Genomic DNA, 21,180 nt, shown 5'->3' on the forward strand with positions numbered 1-21,180 from the left:
AGTGAAAGATAGTGCAGTTAGAACACAAAAACAGAAAAAAAATACTTGGGATTAAGAGGAAGTAAGCAATCAAGCCTCATTCATATATGTTTATAGTATGTACAACATATTGTTATTTTTGTGCGAGTAAAGTTTCCGATATTTTCTAGTAATACAAAGCCGAAGTTATTAAACTTGTCGAGCTCACAAAAACAAATACAGCTTCGTGATTCTCCCTTATAGAGGCCTCAAGAGGGGGTAGTCTTCAAGCAATTCTCGTTCCGTCAGAGTGTCATTTTCGTTTTGGGGAGTCCATAATACCTCCACTGCCTGCAAATAGAGGATCGAAGTTCATAGATTTGAGAAATACCCATTTGAAAAAGAGAAGAAATGAAAAGAAATTTTTGTTCGTGTTCGTTTAGTTTTACCAGAGTTTTACTAGCTGGGATGGAGCCAAGCTTTTGTAAAGCATCCTTCAAGTCTGCACTGCCATTGATGGAAGGTAGTTTGTGTACGCCCTCGGCAGCAACCAAGATGGTTATCTAAAAGTACAAATGTGTACAAGTGAGGTTGAAATCGGGAAATATATATGTAGACATGCATAAGAGGATGGCTTACCACTATGTACTCGTTGCTAAATCCGCTAGATCTCTTGCTCTTGATGACTTGCCTTTTAATATTGTTCACATTGACAAGTGTCTCTTCATCAAATTTGCCCCGTTCTTCAATAGAAAGCTGATTGAATCGTTTCTCTCCAGCTTCCATGCTTCGCTTCAAGTCCACCTGTAAAGGGTCGTTTCATATACAAATTTATCTGCCAAGTACTTCGAGTATGAAAGAAAGATAAAACAGAGATGAACAATAGTTTATTAGTTTTTATGAACCTCTTCCAGTTGAGATAAAGAAAGGGTAGAAATGTGAAAATTTGCTTCATTTTCTCAAACAAACCATGTCATTTACTCGGCCAACAAAAGTGACATCCGCAGATTTGCCGAAGAAGTAAACATGAAAAGATGAAAAAGAAAGACAGGTTCTCTGTACAAAGAACTGCTCGTTTATTTGAAAATGTATTTTACGCTAGTAGATTATGAAATAAAATTCTAGTCTCAGATCCTTTCGAGATAAGTGTGAAATGCAACTAATATTACTAATGAATCTCGTTAACTAAGTTGATTTGGTAACAATTAGACGTGATATGTTTGAACTTACGAATGAGTAACCAGATATGCAACAATCAGGCTGCCGCAACAAAGCTAGTGTCGTCTCTGCAACCATTGGCAATATAACAAGAAAAACAAAAATTGATCAGTTATCGACTTCGAATAATAAATGAAGAATATTAAAACATGTCTTATTTTATCTCCTAAAAAGCTATTTCTACCATTTTCTTTTGAAAATAGTCATTCTCTCTAGTCATCAATCTTAAACATCGTAAACCCATCTCATGATCATTTTTTCCATTGTCATCGACTAATTGTTTCACTTCAGTTCAATATGGAGGTTGAGCACAGATAGATACAGTTTTTAGGTATAAATGCAAACTCGGATGAATAGGAATAGGAACCAATAAGAACATTCTTAAGCATGAATACCAATTCCGGCATAAAAACAAAAGAAATATGAATCTCACCTGTTAAAACATAACCCAAACCCTCGGGTGTTGACGTATCTACAACTTCGGCGATCTTATCAAGATCTCTTTGAAGCGATCGCGCCATGCCCAATAACCCAACCTTTAAAAAGAACACAAATTGCAGAAGAATATGAAATTTAAACAGCTGCCCCTAATTTAACTAAAAAAATGCTCATTTATCAGACTGAATCATGCATTAAGATAATCAAAGCAACCAGTTTCTTAATTTGGTATAAATAACAAATTAAACTGTGACGCCCCAAGCCTTAGCAGTTGCCGATATTGTCCCACTTTTACCACCCGCATGCCTAGGGGTGGGAATCGGTCCGGACCGGTCGGTATCGGACTCTAACTTCATCGAACCGGTCGACTCGGACATAAACTGTTGGTGACCACCTATTTACTCGGGCGGACTCGGACGGTCACTCTCAAGAATTCTTTGTCCATTGACCGTCCAAGACCGTTTATTTTACCGGTCCAGTCGGACACCGGACGGTCTCGGTCCGGACTTTCCAATAAATTTACTTAATTCAGAACTTTATTTTTATTACCACAAACAAAATTACTTACAAATGAAGATGTTTAGCCAAAAAATCAAAAGTAAATATAAAAAAGAAAAAACGCAGTTGATCATCATTTGACAAGATATAATTAAGCCATTCACTAATGTTTGGTCTTCCAGAGAACTATATGACTATAGCCAACGATCATCATTATATTTATATGTCTATAAAATTCAACGGTCAACTTGTAAAAATGAGGACAGTTTAGTCGGTCAACCTATTCGATCACTCGTACCGGTCGGTCAACGGTCGGTCCTTCGACATAAAATTTTGACCGTGACCGTCCGCCAATTCTTTCGGACCGGTCGGACACTGACCGTTATGACCATCGGGTGTCCATGGACACTTTTTATCTCGGTCGAACGGGTCGGATAGCGGTCTTCCGGATATTTTTCCCACCCCTACGCATGCCCAAGCCCACAGATACGGGGTTTTGTTCTTGGCGAATGGCGAATGGCGAAAGCTCCACAACCCCGCCCAAAAGGCCTCGGTACTTAACAAGCTTGAGTGTACACATATAGCCCACGTTACAGACACTCTTACGAGCGATATGTCCCCGCTTTTACCCCCCTCCCCCCAGAGCCCACAAGTACGGGGTTTTGTTCTCGGCTTCTCGCCGAAGGCTCCATGAACCCCCCGAAAGGCCTCAGCCTACACCTATAGTCCAGGCTCCACCATAGACGTGGGACAATTGCATAAACCATTTAGCCAATCAAGCAATCTACTAAACTAGGATCTTAGAATGAGGAAGTTCATAATACCTGAAGCTTAAGAACTGTTGTTTTCTGTGTATCAGTAAGAACACTATCCCCTGATCGATCAGAAAGAAACCCAGATACCAAAATGAAGGCGGCGAAACCCATCAGTATCACAAAGAAACCAGAACCAGCACCAACACCAATAGCCGGACCGACATAAAACCCACCAGCACCACCAGTAAACCCAAACGGTGACGGTGCGTAATAAGGCGCCGAATAAGAAAAGCTAGGGCTTGGACTCCTAGTCGAATAGCTTCCCGATGAAGACGATGAACGCGAAGAAAACGCTCTTCCACCAACTCTACCTCCTGAAGCAGCTAAAGCTGAATGTGGATTATAACTAAGTAATAAACCTAATAGAACAGCAGTAATTGCAGGTTTCTGTATAGCTTTTAGGGTTTTTAAAATCACCTCAACAAAACCCTCAAACAGATTCCCCCCTTTACTCTTCTTCCCCTTTTCTTCTTCTTCATACTCCTTCACAATCCAATTCTTCGAGTTTATTAAACTATTAACCCTAAATTTACTTGTTTTCCCCAATTTGGATGAGGTTTTGATCAAACCATTAGTGCTGATTTTGATTGATCGAAGGGGAATTTGAATTGGGAAAGTTTGAAGCAATGGATTCCATTTCAAAGATTCAAACTTTGATTTATTAAATGAAATTGATTCGTGAAATGAAGTAGTTGCCATTGATTTTTGACTCAAATTAGGGTTTTTGAGATGGAATGATTATGTGATTTTAGTGAAGAAGATAGAACAGATAGATTGATTGATTTTTCTAGGGTTTTGGTTGAATTGAAACCAGAAGTTTGAAATCTGAATTTGGCCCAATATGAACCGCGCATCTGGCGTTTTTTTTCAAACCTCATCCACTTCTAGTAATGATTATAATTTAACTCCTTGATATTTTTCATAATTTTGATATCACTCCTTGGAACTTTTTTTTTGAATCCAAGCGAAACATTTCATTTCATAAGTGATAAAAATCACAATTTACATGGATGATAATTCTTATTTCTCTCCTCTGAAAATTTCATGAGAGTTACATACCTTTAAATGCAAAGTACCTCATGAAGAGAAAGAAATTGGACTAGACACCGACTCGATAAAAAGACCCTAAAGGTCGAGAATGAAAAGACCCTAAAGGTCGTGAATGAAAAGACCCTAAAGGTCGACAAAGTACAGCAATAATAATTGAAAATACAAATTAAGAAAATACTAAATTTCCACCCCATTTGTTTTTGCTGGAAAACTGCCGTTGTCGCCGGAAACCACCGCCGGAAAACCGTCGTCATCACCGGAGAACATCGCCTTGTTGCCGGATAACCGTCGCCGTTACCGGATAACCGCCGCGTCGCCGGAAAACCGCCGTTGTCGCCACACCACCACCACCATCACCACCACCACCACCACCACCACCAACCCCTTCCTTTAAACACCTAATCATGATCGATTGTTGAAAAGCAAAATCGGTTGTATGAGATGAACCATGATCGATTGTTTGAAAAGAAAAATTGGTTGTATGAGATGAACCGTGATCGATTCTTTGAATAGAAAAATCGGTTGTATGAGATAACCCATGATCGATTGTTTGAATAGCAAAATCGGTTGTATGAGATGAACCAAGATCCAAATCTTTGGAGTTCAATCCAGTCTCTCTCTCACTAAATGTTAATTTGCGATAAATGGTTTGGGATTAAGAGATGAAACCGGTGGATCGAGAGAAGAAGTCGACTGGATTCAACCCTAGTCTCTCTCTCTAGGTTTTGTTGAAATGGGAGAAATAGAGATAACTGCAACAAACCCTTCTCAGTGGAAGTAGATTTTCTTAAGAAGAGAATAAAACATAGAAGAAAGAGGGAGAGGAGAACCCTCGCCAGAACCGGCGAGGGTTCAATCTCAACGATCACCGGTAAAAAGTAACGGAGAGGAAGGAAGTTAGAGAGAGAGAGGAAGAGGAAGCTAGAAAGTTTTTCCTTGGAACTTAATTAACTTCAAAGAGTTAGGTCTAGGGCAACGGATCAAGACACCTTTTTTTAGACATGTTAAGGCGATTACGGTAGGTTTTAGGTTATTTAATTTCGTCGGGCTTTAGATCAGTAGTATTTCTTTCAACAAAAAAAGATCAGTGGTATTTCAACAGTTATCGTGTTTATCACATCGTATCGATATATCAATGACTTTGTAATGACCATTGTAATCAATATTAGAAAAAAAATGTGACTACCAGGATAAGCTATCTTTCTTAGTGACGAGTTTCAAAGTCGCAAAGCACTGAATGGGTGAACAAACAATATTATTAGCAACGAGGAAGATTGATCTCCACAATCCTATAGTATGTTATTAACACAATAGTCTGTGGCTTTGTGTTAGAATGTAGTATTTAGATGGTTGCAGCAGTGTAATAGTTCCACGTCGTTTTGGAAACACAGTTAGAACCTAGAATGTAGATAAGCGCTAAACTTAGTAAGCTCGGGACTTTTGAGTGGACTTGTAAAGTCTCTGGCAGGAACACAAATTCGTAGCAGTTGAGTTGGATTCGGGTGTCAGAAATAAAACACAATAGTGATAACTATTGAGATGTAGGGTGTTGTGAATAGTATTGTAGTCGAGGAAGGCTCATCTGCAAGAGTGGGGGGATGCACTGTGCGACATTGTATGTGAGAAAGTCTACAGGCTGGGCTATAGGTGCATGTTCAAACATAATAAGTTGTGGGCATTTTTGGGTGGACCTATAGAGCCTTCACTAAGAACAAAATCCCAATTCAATTGCCTTGGGCACTAGTGTCAACTGTCAACGACTGTGACAATACCAATAACTGATAAAAGCTTATATGTTAGTCGATAACAAAACCGTGGGAGACAAAGTGTAGTGTAGTTTATAAACGATTAGACCCTTTTTCTAGTTACGCCTTTTGAAATTGCGAGAGCATGATGTGCCAAAACGTGCAGTATCACTAGCACCCCAAAAGATTCGTCTCAACGGCAACAACAATAACAAAAAAAAATGAATTTGAGTGTTGGCTTCTACTAAGAATAGGTGCGTTTAAAACACTTGTATTCAGGCTTGGGCTCATATGTTATTGGGTTTGGGCTCTGGTATGGGAATCAACCCATATTATAACCCTAGTCGTCAACATTTCCCTTGATATTTAACTGAAACAGCTTCGTAAACCCTAGAATCCCTTTTCGCTTAGCGCAAGATCACTCTGAACCAGGAAGAGAGAAGACTACACTCCAAAATCTAGGAGCAACCCAAGTAAGTTTCAGAGCATTTTAGATTAGGGTTTCATTCATTTGAATCAATAGATCTTAGTTTAGTTTGTATGCTCTTAATCATTACCAATACTTGTGTTATCAGTTTGTTAACTTATCATTTCTTATTCTCATCAGAATCATGGCGGATACCAAGGCAGTGACGATCCGTACTAGGAAGTTCATGACTAACAGACTTCTCTCTAGGAAGCAATTCGTGAGTTTTTTTAATTAAACTGCTTAGCACAATCGTTTTAGCCCTAATTGACCTTCTTCTTATGTGTTTTTTGATTGTAGGTCATTGATGTACTACACCCAGGAAGACCAAATGTTTCAAAGGTATATAAATTATAATCTCCCCTTTAATTATTTTTTGCTGGTTCACCCGTCTATCGATTTGATTCTGTGCATTTCCTAAATGTAATTTAGGGCATTCATGTTTCTAATCCGTGTAAATTTGTAGGCTGAGTTGAAAGAGAAGTTGGGGAAGATGTACGAAGTGAAAGACCCTAATTCAATCTTCGTGTTCAAGTTCCGAACTCACTTTGGAGGTGGAAAATCTACCGGGTTTGGATTGATTTATGACTCGGTTGACAATGCTAAGAAATACGAACCAAAATACAGGCTTATTAGGGTAAGAATTAACCTCTCTGGGTCTCGGATAATATGACTTACCAAGTAATATCTTTTTGTTGTTGTGATACTTCATTACTAGCATATTTGTTGTAATATTAGCTAGTGATTTTTTTCTTGTTGTATGAATCTGAATCGTTTGACTCAGGTGGACCTAAAATTAGGACATATCAGCCACTCGGACAAGTCACACACCACGGGCTTGAGAAAACAAACGTTTTAAAAGCTTACTCTAGTTGATTTAGATTTTGAGTACGAACGCTACATTATTCTATATATTGTTCTCTTGTCTCTGCAAACAAGTTATACTAGCATCGAATTGGATTTGGTTCCCAACAGACACCATTCTAACTTTATAGAAGATAGTTCATGTATGTACTGTAACAGATACAATCTGTTTTTAAACGAGATATGTATTTATATCTATTAAGATATTTCACGATATCAGAAGACTTGTTATACATATACTATGTATCAATAAACAGTGTGTAGTACAGCTGGGATCTAGTTTAAACCATGAGTTGGTAGTTTGTTCCTTGAACAACAATGGGTATTTCATCTCGTTTGCCTTTTGATTATTGCTTGTTTCGTGTCACCTATGTTCTTGCATGAATACCTTAATTTGCAGACTACGTTATTGTCACAGAACATATCTATTGCTCTTGAATTTCATCAGCAAGACCAGCAATATTACGTTAACGGAGATTTTAGGGTTTATATTGCATGAATACCTTCCTTCACACTCTGGAGCTAGTAAATTTGTCTAGTCAAGAGCTTTTTTTTTAGTTCTGTTTTTCGCTAGTTGTTAAAAATGATATAAATCAGAAATTCAATTCAATTTGGCTCATGACGCATGTAACATGAAACGTCATATGATTATAAAGCAGTCTTCATAGTAAATATTGTGGCATTCGCATCCACTATGAACAACTTTAAGTTAAAAGCTCTCTTGCTAAATGTTGCTATAATGTTTGCAGAATGGACTTGATACCAAGGTTGAGAAGTCAAGGAAGCAGATGAAGGAAAGAAAGAACAGAGCCAAGAAGATTCGTGGAGTCAAGAAGGTGGATATTAGTTTTCTAACTTGTGTTTTTGTAAAACCCTTTATTGTTTATCGCTTGCTCTTTTCATTTTTCATCCGAACAGTTTTGATAAGTTACCGTTGTTTGATGCAGACAAAGGCCGGTGATGCTGCCAAGGCAGGAAAGAAGAAGTGAGTGTCTCAAGGGATTTTAACTTAAAAGAAGAAACAAATGCAACAACAAGGCTCTTCGTAGTTGTAATCTCTCTTTTGCTCATTAGTATGCTCATCGATGAAACAAAAAACGTTAGTTTTTGTATCCAGATTGATCTATTTTATTTGCCGAGGATAATGTTTTTTGACATACAGTTTTGGGTATTTAGATTAAAGCATTAAACTTCAATTTTGCTAGCAAAATCTCAATGCAGTTTTTATATCATCTGTAATTTAGCTTGCATTGTGGTTCAAAGTCTAAAATATGAACAATTATGCTCTTGGTAGATTTTTTGTGCATTGGGATTCCTCTCAAAGGGGATCCCAAAGATAGGTGGATTGGCTATTCTCACTTATTTCGTGAGATAGGTCTCCATCGTTTGGGTGAGAGTCCTTATATAGTATAAACTATTGGTTTTGCGCTCAAGCTTAATAGGCCTTTTGGATAGTAAAAAGCAATGAAGCTTATGGTTTAATCATTCGTGCTCCTTTTCGGGCGTTTTTAATTGTGAAAGAGAGATTTCCAACCTTAAGGGGGAGCACTTTCTATCTCCTTCTATGTCTCCTTCTATGTACTAGAAGCAAGCAACTCAAGGAAGTACGGGTAGAGAATGAAAGTCTTTTTCGCAAAAACCTTGTCAATTTCAATGCAAAAGCAAGAAGAGACAGAGGGGACTGATACGAGTACAACCCTGACTTAGCGATAGCGTGTTAGAGTTTCCCTTGGACCTCAGACCCTTGACCGATTGATGCACTTAGAACAATTGGAAAGTTTGTCATAGACCAAAAAGAAAGTTTGTCATAGACCAGATTGATGCACTTAGAACAATTGGAAAGTTTGTCATAGACCAAAAAGAAAGTGTCATAGACCAAAAAGAAAGTTTGTCATAGCCCGAAAAGACCTATACAGGAGATAACGGAAAGTTGAGACCTTTTAATGATGCCACTCCACTAGTGGCTCGGCTTGGTCTCGCTCCCTTCGACCGCTTATTGTATCGGCTCGGCTTCCACCTCTGTAGGCTTTGCTTTCGCTCATGACTGGGTATGTGGATCTCTTTATGCAGTGGCCGACCTTTTGGAAGCTTCGCCAAAAGCGACTAGTCGCTTCCCAAATGCCTCTGTAATATAGTAATGTCTCGTCTTTCCAATGCCTCCTTCCTCGCCGCCAAGGCACGCTACTCGGATAGTAAGCAAGCTACCTTGCTTGCATTCTAGAAACGGTAGTTTCCGCGACTTTTAGTGGTGTCTAACTTATTGTGCTTTTCAGGTCATTTGTGGTTCGCTTGTGTTGGTGTACGGTCTGCAGAGGGTTGGGGATAGGGGGTGGGAACTTAGAGTTTCATGTCTGTCGTGTGCGCGATAGACTCGTTATTGGTCATGCCTATTCATTTTCAGGTCGACACGACCCGTTAAGCACCACTATTTTGGGATGGACTGATGGTGCCTTCGTCAAAGCTGGAATTTCGTACATGTTGTGATTTGACCGCGTAAGTCCACATTGAGACATCGCAACTGGAGATTTGACCGGGGGGACAATATATGTTAAGATTTAAAGCATTCACATTTGTAATCAAATGGATCATTAAGAAACAAATCAATTCGTAATCCAATGGATCATGAAGAATCAAATCAGTTCATAATCTAATGGATCACTAAGAATCCAATGTGTCTTTAAATTTTTCTACTCAAATTCACAATCCAAAATTTGACTAATCCATATTGGAAATCAAAAAAGTTTGAATTAGTTTCATTTGACTATACCCCCATTGCCATTAGTCTCTCTCTTATCTGTTTACTCATTCATCATTGCCATTGGTCTCTCTCACTGTCTCAATCCACCATACAGACAGGTGGTGGAACTGTGAAACCACTCACTTTCAACTCCCCCCTAATTTAATGAACAACAATTCCCATTGGTACTAACTAAACCTTCCAACTTCTACTCTTTCCTCGAGATCTCAACCACCACCACCGCCGCATCAACCACCGTCCACCAATATATCGGATTTAAAACCACCGTTTTTTTAAAGTACATAAATAAAAACCACCCATTCCGAAACCTAAAATAAAAAAATCGGATCTGATTAGACTGATTTAACGTTTTGGAGGGAAAAACAAGACGGCGATAAAAAGAAAACAACGGCGATGACCGATTTTTAATTAAAGTCTAAAAAAACCATTCTCTTTCTCTCTCTAGTCTCTAATGAACTTTCTCTCACTAAACTTTTCCCTCTCTTTCTCTCTCTCTCTAACTAGCAGAGCAAGAGAAAGCAAACGAAGAAGGGTTTGTGTTACTGGTGGCATTCTTCTCTTTCATAGCTTCTACATCGATTATCATCATCTTCATTGACTGAATTCGCTGTGTTTTTTTCCAAGGTATGATACCGATCTCAGTTGATTTCTTTTGTTAAGTTCATCAGATCTATATTTAAGCTGTTTGATTTATGAAAAACGAAGTTTGAGATGATTCTAGGGTTTTTTGTTCGTCTCAGGTTTTGCGTTGTTGTTCTTTGATTTCAGTTTGTTATAGTAGTGATTTGTTCTTTTTGGTTTTGTTTGAAGGGGGAAAGTTATGGAGTAAGATGATTTCTGGTTGTTGCATGAGGTGAGAAATTGAGTGAGAGGATTTGGTAGTCTGATTGTGAAGATGGAAAATGGGGATGAAATTAGTAATGGAGGTTCGTCAAGGAAAGATATTGTTTATGAATCAAAGAAGAAGAAGAGACATAGGTGGGATTCTAGTAGTGATTCAGAGAGTAGTGATGACTTAATGTTTCCTCGAAGAAAGGTGTTAGCTTTTGATAGTAGTAACTTATGTAAGAACATGTCTAGTGAAGGTGGAAGTGGGAGAGGGATAAAAAGGAGTTGGATTGATGATTCTGAACGCAAAGAAGTACTAGTAGAAGAAGAAGAAGAAATAGAAGTAGAAGAAGTAGATGATGAAGAAGAAGTAGAAGAGGAAGAAGAAAAGAAAGAAGAAGAAGAGGTGGTTGAAAAGATTCCAAAAAAGGAGCTTTCGGGTAGTCGGGTAACGAGGACTTTAAGGAGTAGTGTTTCGAAGAGCCTAAAAGTAAGTGAAAAGCCGATAGAGAATGCTGGAGTTTCTAGTAATGAATCTATCAGGTATAAGGGTAAAAATGGTGTCTTGAAGGCGATGATCAAGAATAAGAAGAAAATTGAAGATTCTGAAAAAAGTTCTGATATAAAGGGAGCTGAAGATAGTACTAGAAGGGTTACCAGGTCTGCTGGTACGTCCAAAGCACCTCTTTCTCCTCCAGTTTACACAGAAAAGAAGATAAATGGGAAATTGGGTTTACCCATAAAGAAGGGGAAGGCGAAGGAGAAGGAGAAAGTGAAGGCACAGAAAATCAAATCAAGAATAGAAAAAGAAGAATCTGATTCAAGATTAGAGACCATTGAAATTTCCAAGCAAGTTGACTCAAAGGATATGACTGGTTGTAGTATGAAAGGGAAGCGAGGGTACACAGGAGATAGAACTGTAACATCTAAGTCTGTCATCTCAGCTATAGAAGCTAAAAAAGGTAAAAATGGTGCTGCAACAGAAAAACAACAAATCCGGGAACAGATAAAGAAGATGATTTTCGATGCCGGGTGGAAAGTTGAGTACAGGCAGAGGCAGAACAAAGATTACCAGGATGCTATATACATTGATCTACAAGGACGAGGACATTGGTCAATTACTAAGGCTTATTATGTTCACCAAGAACAATGTGAAATAAATGGTAGTCCATTTACACCGTTACCGGAGGAGGTCCTCGATAGCTTAACTAGGATAACGAAGAAGAGGATGGAAAGGGAAGGGAAGTTGAACCCAACAACTGATGGAGAGATTGTAAAAGAAAAACGGGTAAAGAATAAACATGTTTTGAAGGAAAAGGCTACACACAAGCAAGGTAAGATTAAGAAACCCTCATCTGCACTGGTACAAGGAAGAAGACCTAAAAAGCAAAAGGGATGTGCTTTGTTAGTCCGTAGCTCTAACAAAGGTGTGAATTCAGATGAAGATGATTTTATTCCTTACTCTGGCAAGCGAACTATTCTTTCCTGGTTGATTGATATGGGTATTGTGACTCAGAGTGAGAAAGTCAAATACATGAACAAGAGACGTACTAGAGCATTATTAGAGGGTTGGATTACAAGGGATGGCATTCATTGTTGTTGCTGTAGTACAATTTTACCAATTTCAATGTTTGAAATTCATGCGGGAAGCAAACTGTGCCAGCCTTTTGAAAATATATTTGTGGACTCCGGGGTTTCACTTTTTCAGTGCCAGGTAGATGCGTGGAATAAACAAGAGGATTCTGATCGTAGTGGGTTTTGTTTGATAGACGTTAATGGTGATGATCCAAATGATGATACCTGTGGAATCTGTGGAGATGGCGGGGATTTGATTTGCTGTGATGGTTGCCCTTCAACGTTCCATCAGAGCTGCTTAAGTATTGAGGTATGTAAGAATAGACTGCTGAAGTATGCAGATACATATGAATAGATTATGTAAGCCATATGCATTTGTTGGTAAGTACAATCTAGGTCTTTACGTTCTTGCATCCGTGGGAATTAAGTAGGAGAACTGAAAGGGTTATGAAACTAAATAGGAGCGAATACAAACGGTGTTGAATTTCTTCCTGCAGTGGTTTTTCTTCTTTCCTTTGTTTCCCTTCCTCATTTGCATTTGGGGAAATATCTGCCGTGTTCCAGTTTTTGAATTAGCATCGTGGTTCCCCTTTATTAGAGTTTATGTATCTTGTCAGCTTCCTAATTCCCTTGTAAGAGTTTAACTATCTTTCCATATTTCCTTATTCACTTATAAGAGTTTAATTAATCTGCCATATTTCCTTATTCCCATTTAAGAGATACCTATCTTGCCATATTCCAGGCAAGCTATGGGATTTTCCTTTCTTAGATCTTCCTTACAAGTTGGACCCTTTTAATATTGTTATCCATCAGAAAGTGAGAATGTAGTGAGGTAGTGCGTGATTTTGTACTTTTTAGGATACTTAAAATTGTGGTTTCAAGTTGAGACAAATGTTGTAGCTAGAAATCTATTTATATGAAGTCATTTTATAGAGTTGCATCAAGAACCAAAAATACTTCTGTGGATAACTCCTATGCATGAAGATGGTGCAGACGAAATTATAAATTCTATGTGAAATTTTCTAATGTCGTAAGAAACAAATAAATGATGGATTTTCTAGAACTTGTGGTTTACGCTTGATTAAGTTAATTAACACAAGAAAACAGCTAAACCTTACTCTCAATTATCGTGCTTGTCCTGCTAGATGAAAGTAATGTACTAAGTTGTGGCTGTATTTTGACCTACTAAGATTTGGTAGTTAATCGCTCAGTTCTCGAGATATATCATTTATCTAGTTAGATTGCTTAAAAATATGGAATACCTTGTCGTAAACTAGTAAGTAAACATGAAGGTTCACTGATCTGAAATGTATACCAAATGAATAAACTGTTGTAAAGTAGAAAATAAAATATTAGCCTCTGGTGGCTTTTGTTTACAACTTTGTTACCATGATTTTTCAGCAATCTCTCTAAATTTCTGTTTTATCACACTGCAGTCCCTTCCTACAGGTGACTGGCACTGTGTGAACTGTTCATGCAAATTGTGTGGGCTAGCTGCTGGTAGTACCACTGATCAACTGGAAGATACAAACATCCAATTGCTCACCTGCAGTCTGTGCGAAGAAAAGTGTAAGCTTCTCCATTTTTTTTTCTTACCTGGGATTTACAAACTTGACTTCTTTTTTGGGAAAAAATAAAATAATGCAGAATGCCTGCTGAAACATGTGTATGACTTTTACTGTTGCAGATCACAGATTGTGTTGTCTCGAAAGAGATGCTTCTGTTAAGTCTAAGGATTCTAGCTCTTCCTTTTGTGGTATCAAATGCAGAGAGGTATTTCATATTTCTTTCATTTTTTCACTTGTTTATACTCTAATAGAATAATGGGCATTTTCTGGTTTCTGTATGGGCTGGTTTGTATTCCTTCATTCTTGATAATAAATACATTCTTCTCTTTTGCATTTAGTATTTGTATTTTGTGTAAGAAGTGGCCGTTTTTGTTTATTAATAGTTTCGGATTCAAAATTCTTCTAGTTGATTTCTGCTAAAGTGGTAGCATATATTTTTAAAATGATGTACTTTCTATCTCTTCTATTACCGTATTTGACTATTTGTTCACAAAGACAGTTATATTTGCATCATATTTATAACATTCCACTCTTTTCAAAAGCATAGTGGGGGAAAGAAACTATTGTGGACTTCAATAGCCAAATGCCATATGGCAAGCACTCTTTTTTCAAACAAAATTCTAAAATTTGTAGCTGACCATGAAAAGGTGTAGAGAATTGAATGAGCAAGCGGTAGTTATGGGATACTCATCATGAAAATAATTTAGTTAGTGTCTGAAGAAAGATGTAACTCTTTTTTTGGTGTGTATAATGTCTCATATGCAGAATAATGGCCATTGAAGGAAGTTATTAAATTTGCCAATATACAGTATCAACATTTATAGGAAAACTTAGAAACTTGTCTAGAATGGTAGGTTAGATGAAGACTCTGAACTCTGAAGGGTGGTAGACTACTCTACTTAGGAATATTATCAAATTTGTTTCCATTTGTTGTTGAAGGTTCTAGTAGTAAGAAAATTCTTAGTTTAGTAAGTAGTTGACCGGGCTCTTGTAGAATGTTTCTTTGTTGTGTTGTTAGATATAAGTAATCGAAGCATAAAGAAAGAATAGGGAGTACTAAAGATATATAGAAAGGTATCAGGAATTAGGATTATTATTACACAAGTGCTGTTATAGTTCAAATAATATCAAATTCAAAAGTTTATCTTCAAAGATACTGTTATTACTCTCTTGGAATCATTTCCATGGGCTGTAGCGCCATCTTAAATAAATGCAGATAAACCACAGAGTTACGGTTTTTTTCACCTTGTGTGGGTGTTCTTATCAACCAGAGAAGTGCAGATAGAATTAAATATCTTTGCTTCATTGTCGAACCGAAGAGACCATGATCATTTGGCGAATAGATGGTCTTTAACCATATATAGGTGTTGTTACTGTTCGAAGAAAAGAAAGTTAAACGTTAACATATTTGCATTATTTTCTAATTTGATGTCAAACCGAAGAGACCATGATCATTTGGCGAATAGATGGTCTTTAACCATATATAGGTGTTGTTACTGTTTGAAGAACAGAAAGTTAAACGTTAACATATTTGCATTATTTTCTAATTTGATGTCAACTTAACCACTTGACAATGTGGGTGTTAACTGTAAATGCTATAGCTAGTCAGCTTCTATGGTTATGATCCTTGATTAATTAAAGAACATACAGTTATCGAAATCTCCTTATATTTAGATATCTAATATAAATCTGGTAACTATTTAAAGCCAACACCTATGTAACATGGGCACTCCTTTCTTCTTATTTTATGTTCTGTTGCAATTGGGCACTTGAATACTTTTAGGATACTAGGTTAGGCTCGTCGTCTATTCGTATTCACTTCAATGTTTGTTATGGTATGGCATATTCTTTTTCTTTTTGGATTTTTGCACACAATTGTGATATAAAATACATTTAGGTTAATGCCTTTGTGTTTAAAGTAACAATCGCTGATCCGAAGTGAAAAAGAAAATAAAAAATAAACAATGAAAGACCTAATAATTAAGACAACTAAAATTGTTCGATCATACCCCCATTTTCCTTTTCCACTAATTGTGTCTGATACCTCGCGTTGACGTAGAATACTAACGTTGGTGATTAGATTGAAGTGATTGAACTACAATAAGTAAGATAAATTGAAAACAAAAATAAAATAAAAAAGATAACGTGTACATCTAAGACAATAGTTCTCCTTTCAAACAAATGAGGAATTACAAAGAGAGAAAAGAAAGTAAATTGTTTGGATTAAAAAACAGAATGAGGAATTTCAATCAACCTAACTTCAACTTGAAATAAAATAAGGAATTAAATAGAACGTTTTGTTATAGATTGTCTTCAAGAGTTACAATTTTCATTTTTTTGGAATTCCTTTAATGTAGTTAATATTCCAAAATTAAAATGATTAGAGTAAGAAGTGGTGATTAATGCATTTTCCCTATTTCTTTTGCACTATGAAGCAACTATAAAAACTAATTGTCAGATGTGATTAAGCGAGAGCATGAGAGATAGAATCTGAATGTTGCTTAACCACAATTATGAAGTGTCATGTGACTCGAAGCTAAGTAGTTATTGTATGGCTTAAGAGTTTATAGTGACAGTTCCTTTTTAGAAAAACATATATGGAAATAAATATAATGTTTATATATGGAAAAGGACATTTGTACTACCATTTCGGGGCTCCTAAAAACATATAAAAAGAAAGATTGAATATCAAAAATAAGAAGGATTTGTCACAGCTTCAATCTGAGAAGGATTTGTAACTCCACTAACCATTATATCACAATAAGGGAATTGCTACTGTAAGGTTGTATAGTAGATTGGTCATGCAAACATTTGATTCGAACTCCTTAGATAGTTAGATATACCTATGTTCAACGGGATGTTGACTACATATATAATGTGATCAGTTTACGGAATAGTTTCGTAGTCATAAAATTATACCTTTATTTGCCATATTCTTGTCTGTTTCAATGTCGCTCTTTTCCTACTTCAGACTTGCCGTTGTAGGACTGCCAATTACCTGGCAGAAATAGTATAGTGCTGATTTTAGTATTCTTTGTCCGAAAATGATTCTAGTACTCCACTCCAGAATGTCTTGAACCTGTTTTAGAATTTAATTGCGTGAAGAGAACAGGCCTTATAACAACGTCATTTGCGGAAGGGTCATTGGCAATATAGATAAGCACCGAAGTTGCACTTTTAACTACTGATATACATGGTTCTAGGTTTACTTGCTCACTAATTTCAATTACAATGCTAACTATTTTATCGCTTTTTGCATTTTTCTATGCAATTTTGTTTAAATTACTTGCTAAATTTACATGTACTATATATTGATGGGCATGAAGTCGTTTCTGAATGCAATTACTTCCACAGATATTCAAAGATTTGCAGAAGCTCCTTGGAGTTAAACATGAGCTCGAAGCTGGTTTTTCATGGTCACTGATTCAACGCTCTGATTTAGATACAAATGCATCTATCCATGAACTTCCACGAAAGGCTGAACATAATGCTAAACTCGCCGTAGCGCTGAATGTATTGGATGAATGTTTTGTGCCCATCGTTGATCAGAGGACTAACATTCATTTGATCCGTAATGTGCTATACAGTTGTGGGTAAGTTGGATAACCTCTACTTCAGAAACTGTTGTTTAATGAGTCCATACATTATTTACTATTTATTAATTGTTTATAGTCTGTTCGACCAACCCTCTTGCTTTTAGATCAAACTTCAGTCGGCTGAATTATAGTGGATTCTATACTGCTATTTTGGAGAGAGGTGATGAAATTGTATCTGCAGCAACAATCAGGTACTCATCTTCATTAAGCCACAAACATCCATTTCGTGCTCCACAATATTGTAATGTTGCATCACTATTACGTGTACGGAAAAATGTCTTCACCGAGGCATGGGTTGGATTTTTTTAAGGGAAGATAATTCTCAATATAAAATCCATTGCATTTAGTTGAAAAGTGGCAGACATAAGTTTCTCACAACAGTTTCAGGCAGCGGGTTGAAATTTTTTATTGGATCCTTGTTGTCAAAAGAATTTCTGGATTGGGGAGTACTGGTCAATTTTCCTTGTTTTTAAAAGTTGAGAATTTGGGTTCCAAAGCATCCCCTTTCCCTGTTGTTGATACATATACTCGAACAATATGATGTTTTATGGTTGTTCCAGATTGTTTTGTACGACTCATGATTTAGTCTTACTATTTTCATTGCCTATCTAATTGTTGCATTGTTTCCTTGATGATAGGATTCATGGGTCAAATTTTGCAGAAATGCCATTTATAGGTACCCGCCATATTTATAGGCGTCAAGGGATGTTCCGCCGGCTCCTATATGCAATTGAATCAGTACGTTATTTGAAGCATTTATTACTTCACATTTAGCTGTCATAGTGTCTATTTATTTGAAGCATTATTTGAACTGTCTTCCGGTTGCTCTGCTGTTAGTAAACGTACAAAACTCACACTTTAATGTTCCCTTATATTTTCACAGGAAGGCATTTATCTTCTGCACTATTTGATCGCAAACTATTGTTTTTTGAAACAACGAACAAATAAATGTTTCTTGTCTCGAATCTCGATTGCAATTGCTGGCTTTAGTTGAACTACTACTTGCAGTTCGTCTGTCGACACCCAAAATATTTCAGCTTTTCTATGTTAATTCTTCTCCGTTCTTTCATTCATATGAACTCGAGTTGTTTGTAAAATATAGTGGCCAAGCTATACAATGATGTACTTCAATGTATCTGGGTTGATGCTTCAGACATACTTGTTAAAAGAAAATGTTTGAGACGTATAAATTGGGACATGCCCATTCAGTCCATAACCATGTTTACATTGCGTAGCTTACTGACTGTTAGTTGTTGTCATTTGGCACAAACACTGACAAAATGGTAACCGAAATGCTTATAATACATCTTCTGATCTTGTCTCCAGGCTCTCGCCTCTGTCAATGTTGAAAGGTTGATCATACCTGCTATATCGGATCTCTTGGACACCTGGACTTCAGTTTTTGGTTTCAAACCTCTTGAGGTCTCTGAAAAGAAAGAACTGAAGTCCGTCAACATGCTAGTGTTCCCTGGTACTGGTCTATTGCAGAAGCTACTACAAGAGCAGAAATTACCGCAAAATGATTCAGGTAGTGTGCTATAATTTGGTCTTTTTATATTTACCTGCATTTTAGTATTACTATCACATACCGATTAAACTTGTCTGGTTGTTTCTGTAGTGGAGAAGGCTATTGAACCCAAAATCGACAATAATAGTACCTCCAATGTGATCGATAATTCTGATACCACTTCTGTGGTTGAGCGGGATATCTGTGCTTCTGACAAGGGGGTTACTGGTCATGTAAACGAGCTGGACAATGTCGATGTTAATGGCAAAGAGGATCCTGGAGCTTCTGAGATTTTGTTGTGTGATACACCAGATGTGAGTAATGAGTTAGATGCTGCTCATGTACCTGATTCACATCCTTCCGGAACAGAATCTGCTCCCGACGCCGAGTTTCTCAATTCTGGTACGCATCATCAAGATAAATCTGAGATGGAAAATGGAAATATCTCACCTTTTCCAGTTAAGCCCGAACATCAATCTTCTACGGAGGAAACTGCCGACAACAATCATGTCGTAAATGTAGAAAATGCTGAGCTGGTACCTGATCCCCATTCTTCAACTGAAACATCGGTTAAGGACAAAACGAATACAGCCACTGAATATCCGAATAACGTCAATGGTTGTGATTACAAGTCTATAGGTGGTAATGCCGTGCAATCTAACTCCAATACGGATCACTATATGAACGAGTTAAAATGTTGATCCGTCAGTTTCATGTGATGAATGGTGAGAAAGAATCCCTTTTTGAGGCTGATGAAGATGTACAAAATTTAGTCTTTTGAGGTGAGAATCGAAGTTTTGGCTAATTGATCCTGATCGATATACTCGTATTGGTTATAGAAGTTGAACTTTCGCAGCAGATATTAAACTTGATTGTAGTGACTCTTCGTTCCGCTCCCGAACTTATTGTCTGGATTCTGTCGGAGTTGCAGGATCCCATATTTTATGAGTTTCTTATCAGGATCTCAGTTTTCTTATAAAGTATACTGCAGAAATAAGAGCTTTTGTTAGGATGGAAGCTTTTGGAGAGTAACGTTCATAATATATACTTGCAAACAAGTGAGTCTGATTCTTAAGTAGCTCAAGCACTGATCCGCCGTTATCCGGTATCAAGTTCTCGTGCAACTGGTGCTCCTAATTCTGGTACGGATCTTCTCCCGACTCTACTCAAATACAATGTCTTATACTTAGGCAATATTTTGATCAAAACAGAACGATTCTACCGGCGAAACTAGTCCGAAGCAATATCAGTAATTTCATTAAACCATATAGATGGCTGATTGAACCTGTGCATTGACATTAATATGTTCTTATAGCTGCTGCAATTAACTGCTCAATCATATGAAGAAGCTTCTTCTCATTCTGGTATCCATTGTTAATCTTGACTGAGCTTTGTGTTTTCCGACAAGGAAGAAATACCGCTTTTTGTTTTATATTATGTGGGGGTAGATGGCTGCAAATAATGTAAATACTCTTAAGAACAAGGTTAGGAAGCTTTATAGTGTTATGTACTTCCTGAATTGGTTAATTTAGTAGTTATTGGAATATATGTATACACCCTTAATGGTGAGGGTTTTTCTTAAAGCCCCAACTTTTGTTAGTATTTCCTACGCTTTCTTATGAAGTTGCGTTCCAATAACCTAAATCTATCGAAATGTACTGTCTTAGTTAACCTAATTTCCTTTTCAAAAATTTATAAGTTAAACTAATTGAGTTGTTAAATAAAATACTTTATTATACCTAATTGTAATATGTAATACGATCACCAAACATGTGATAAACACGATAACCGCCTGAGTTAAACTACTAATGAAAGGAGTCTAAAGTCCAACAACAAACATATTATTTGTACTTTCAAAAACCGAACTCAGTAACATGCATTCGACCTCCTATGAGAATCAAACTTGAGTTGTTAAATAAAATACTTTATTTAACCTAAGTGTAATATGTGATACGATCACCAAACAAGTGATAAACACGATAACAGCCTGAGTTACACTACTAATGAAAGGAGTCTAAAGTCCAACAACAAACATATTATTTGTACTTTCAAAAACCGAACTCAATAACATGCATTCGACCTCCTATGACAATCAAACTTGGGACCTCCAGGATTTTGAAGTTTATGGCAAGGTTATCAACCATTTAGACAACCAAGTGTTTAACGACTAATTAAGCTATTACGTTTGATTGAGATAAAAAAAAGAACCACATTAGGTATCTATATGAATGGAAAGTAAAAATAATCCACAAGGGGACCCAAAATAGCACACTCGAATATATCCCTAATGTATTGG

At 37.0% G+C, this 21,180-nt stretch overlaps 3 protein-coding genes across 4 annotated transcripts; 2 read left to right on the forward strand and 1 right to left on the reverse strand.

Moving 5' to 3' along the window:
• Window positions 1–51: 51 nt before the first annotated feature.
• Window positions 52–3,876, reverse strand: LOC147555115 (myelin-associated oligodendrocyte basic protein). Its single transcript, XM_086660990.1, has 6 exons — window positions 2,937–3,876; window positions 1,610–1,712; window positions 1,189–1,244; window positions 598–762; window positions 408–521; window positions 52–309 (listed from the first exon to the last, which is right to left on the reverse strand). The coding sequence occupies exons 1-6, from the start codon at window positions 3,624–3,626 to the stop codon at window positions 217–219; spliced, it is 1,221 nt and encodes a 406-aa protein (XP_086517116.1). The 5' UTR covers window positions 3,627–3,876; the 3' UTR covers window positions 52–216.
• A 2,122-nt stretch (window positions 3,877–5,998) lies between these two features.
• LOC147555116 (small ribosomal subunit protein eS24z-like) lies at window positions 5,999–8,262 on the forward strand. Its single transcript, XM_086662830.1, has 6 exons — window positions 5,999–6,195; window positions 6,330–6,408; window positions 6,489–6,530; window positions 6,655–6,825; window positions 7,802–7,888; window positions 8,000–8,262. Exons 2-6 carry the CDS (start codon window positions 6,334–6,336, stop codon window positions 8,039–8,041), a joined length of 417 nt encoding a protein of 138 aa, XP_086518956.1. The 5' UTR covers window positions 5,999–6,195; window positions 6,330–6,333; the 3' UTR covers window positions 8,042–8,262.
• Window positions 8,263–10,134: 1,872 nt separating this feature from the next.
• On the forward strand, window positions 10,135–20,467 carry LOC147555117 (uncharacterized). Of its 2 annotated transcripts, none has more exons than XM_086660991.1 (9): window positions 10,135–10,434; window positions 10,621–12,523; window positions 13,650–13,782; window positions 13,901–13,986; window positions 17,136–17,374; window positions 17,482–17,568; window positions 18,016–18,115; window positions 18,704–18,905; window positions 18,996–20,467. In XM_086660991.1, the coding sequence occupies exons 2-9, from the start codon at window positions 10,706–10,708 to the stop codon at window positions 19,583–19,585; spliced, it is 3,255 nt and encodes a 1,084-aa protein (XP_086517117.1). In that variant the 5' UTR covers window positions 10,135–10,434; window positions 10,621–10,705; the 3' UTR covers window positions 19,586–20,467. The 2 variants fall into 2 exon arrangements, with proteins under 2 accessions (XP_086517117.1, XP_086517118.1); XM_086660992.1 differs by having other exon boundaries at window positions 10,155–10,434; window positions 10,551–12,523.
• The last annotated feature ends 713 nt before the right edge of the window (window positions 20,468–21,180 follow it).

This window comes from Eschscholzia californica, unplaced genomic scaffold (assembly GCF_041429995.1).
Source record: "Eschscholzia californica isolate CP2 unplaced genomic scaffold, dmEscCali1.0.p SCAF_2, whole genome shotgun sequence".
NCBI lineage: Eukaryota > Viridiplantae > Streptophyta > Magnoliopsida > Ranunculales > Papaveraceae > Eschscholzia > Eschscholzia californica.

What these genes read in the sequence shown, in the direction of transcription:
- LOC147555115 (XM_086660990.1), bottom strand. Translation starts at nt 3,626, where the DNA reads ATGGCAACTACTTCATTTCACGAATCAATTTCATTTAATAAATCAAAG. An exon ending in CAACAGTTCTTAAGCTTCAG is followed by an intron (nt 1,713 to 2,936) that starts GTATTATGAACT and finishes TTCTTTTTAAAG; the next exon opens with GTTGGGTTATTGGGCATGGC. An exon ending in TTTGGGTTATGTTTTAACAG is followed by an intron (nt 1,245 to 1,609) that starts GTGAGATTCATA and finishes CAATGGTTGCAG; the next exon opens with AGACGACACTAGCTTTGTTG.
- LOC147555116 (XM_086662830.1), top strand. Translation starts at nt 6,334, where the DNA reads ATGGCGGATACCAAGGCAGTGACGATCCGTACTAGGAAGTTCATGACT. An exon ending in CAAAATACAGGCTTATTAGG is followed by an intron (nt 6,826 to 7,801) that starts GTAAGAATTAAC and finishes TAATGTTTGCAG; the next exon opens with AATGGACTTGATACCAAGGT. An exon ending in AGATTCGTGGAGTCAAGAAG is followed by an intron (nt 7,889 to 7,999) that starts GTGGATATTAGT and finishes TGTTTGATGCAG; the next exon opens with ACAAAGGCCGGTGATGCTGC.
- LOC147555117 (XM_086660991.1), top strand. Translation starts at nt 10,706, where the DNA reads ATGGAAAATGGGGATGAAATTAGTAATGGAGGTTCGTCAAGGAAAGAT. An exon ending in CAGTCTGTGCGAAGAAAAGT is followed by an intron (nt 13,783 to 13,900) that starts GTAAGCTTCTCC and finishes TTACTGTTGCAG; the next exon opens with ATCACAGATTGTGTTGTCTC. An exon ending in ATTACCGCAAAATGATTCAG is followed by an intron (nt 18,906 to 18,995) that starts GTAGTGTGCTAT and finishes TTGTTTCTGTAG; the next exon opens with TGGAGAAGGCTATTGAACCC.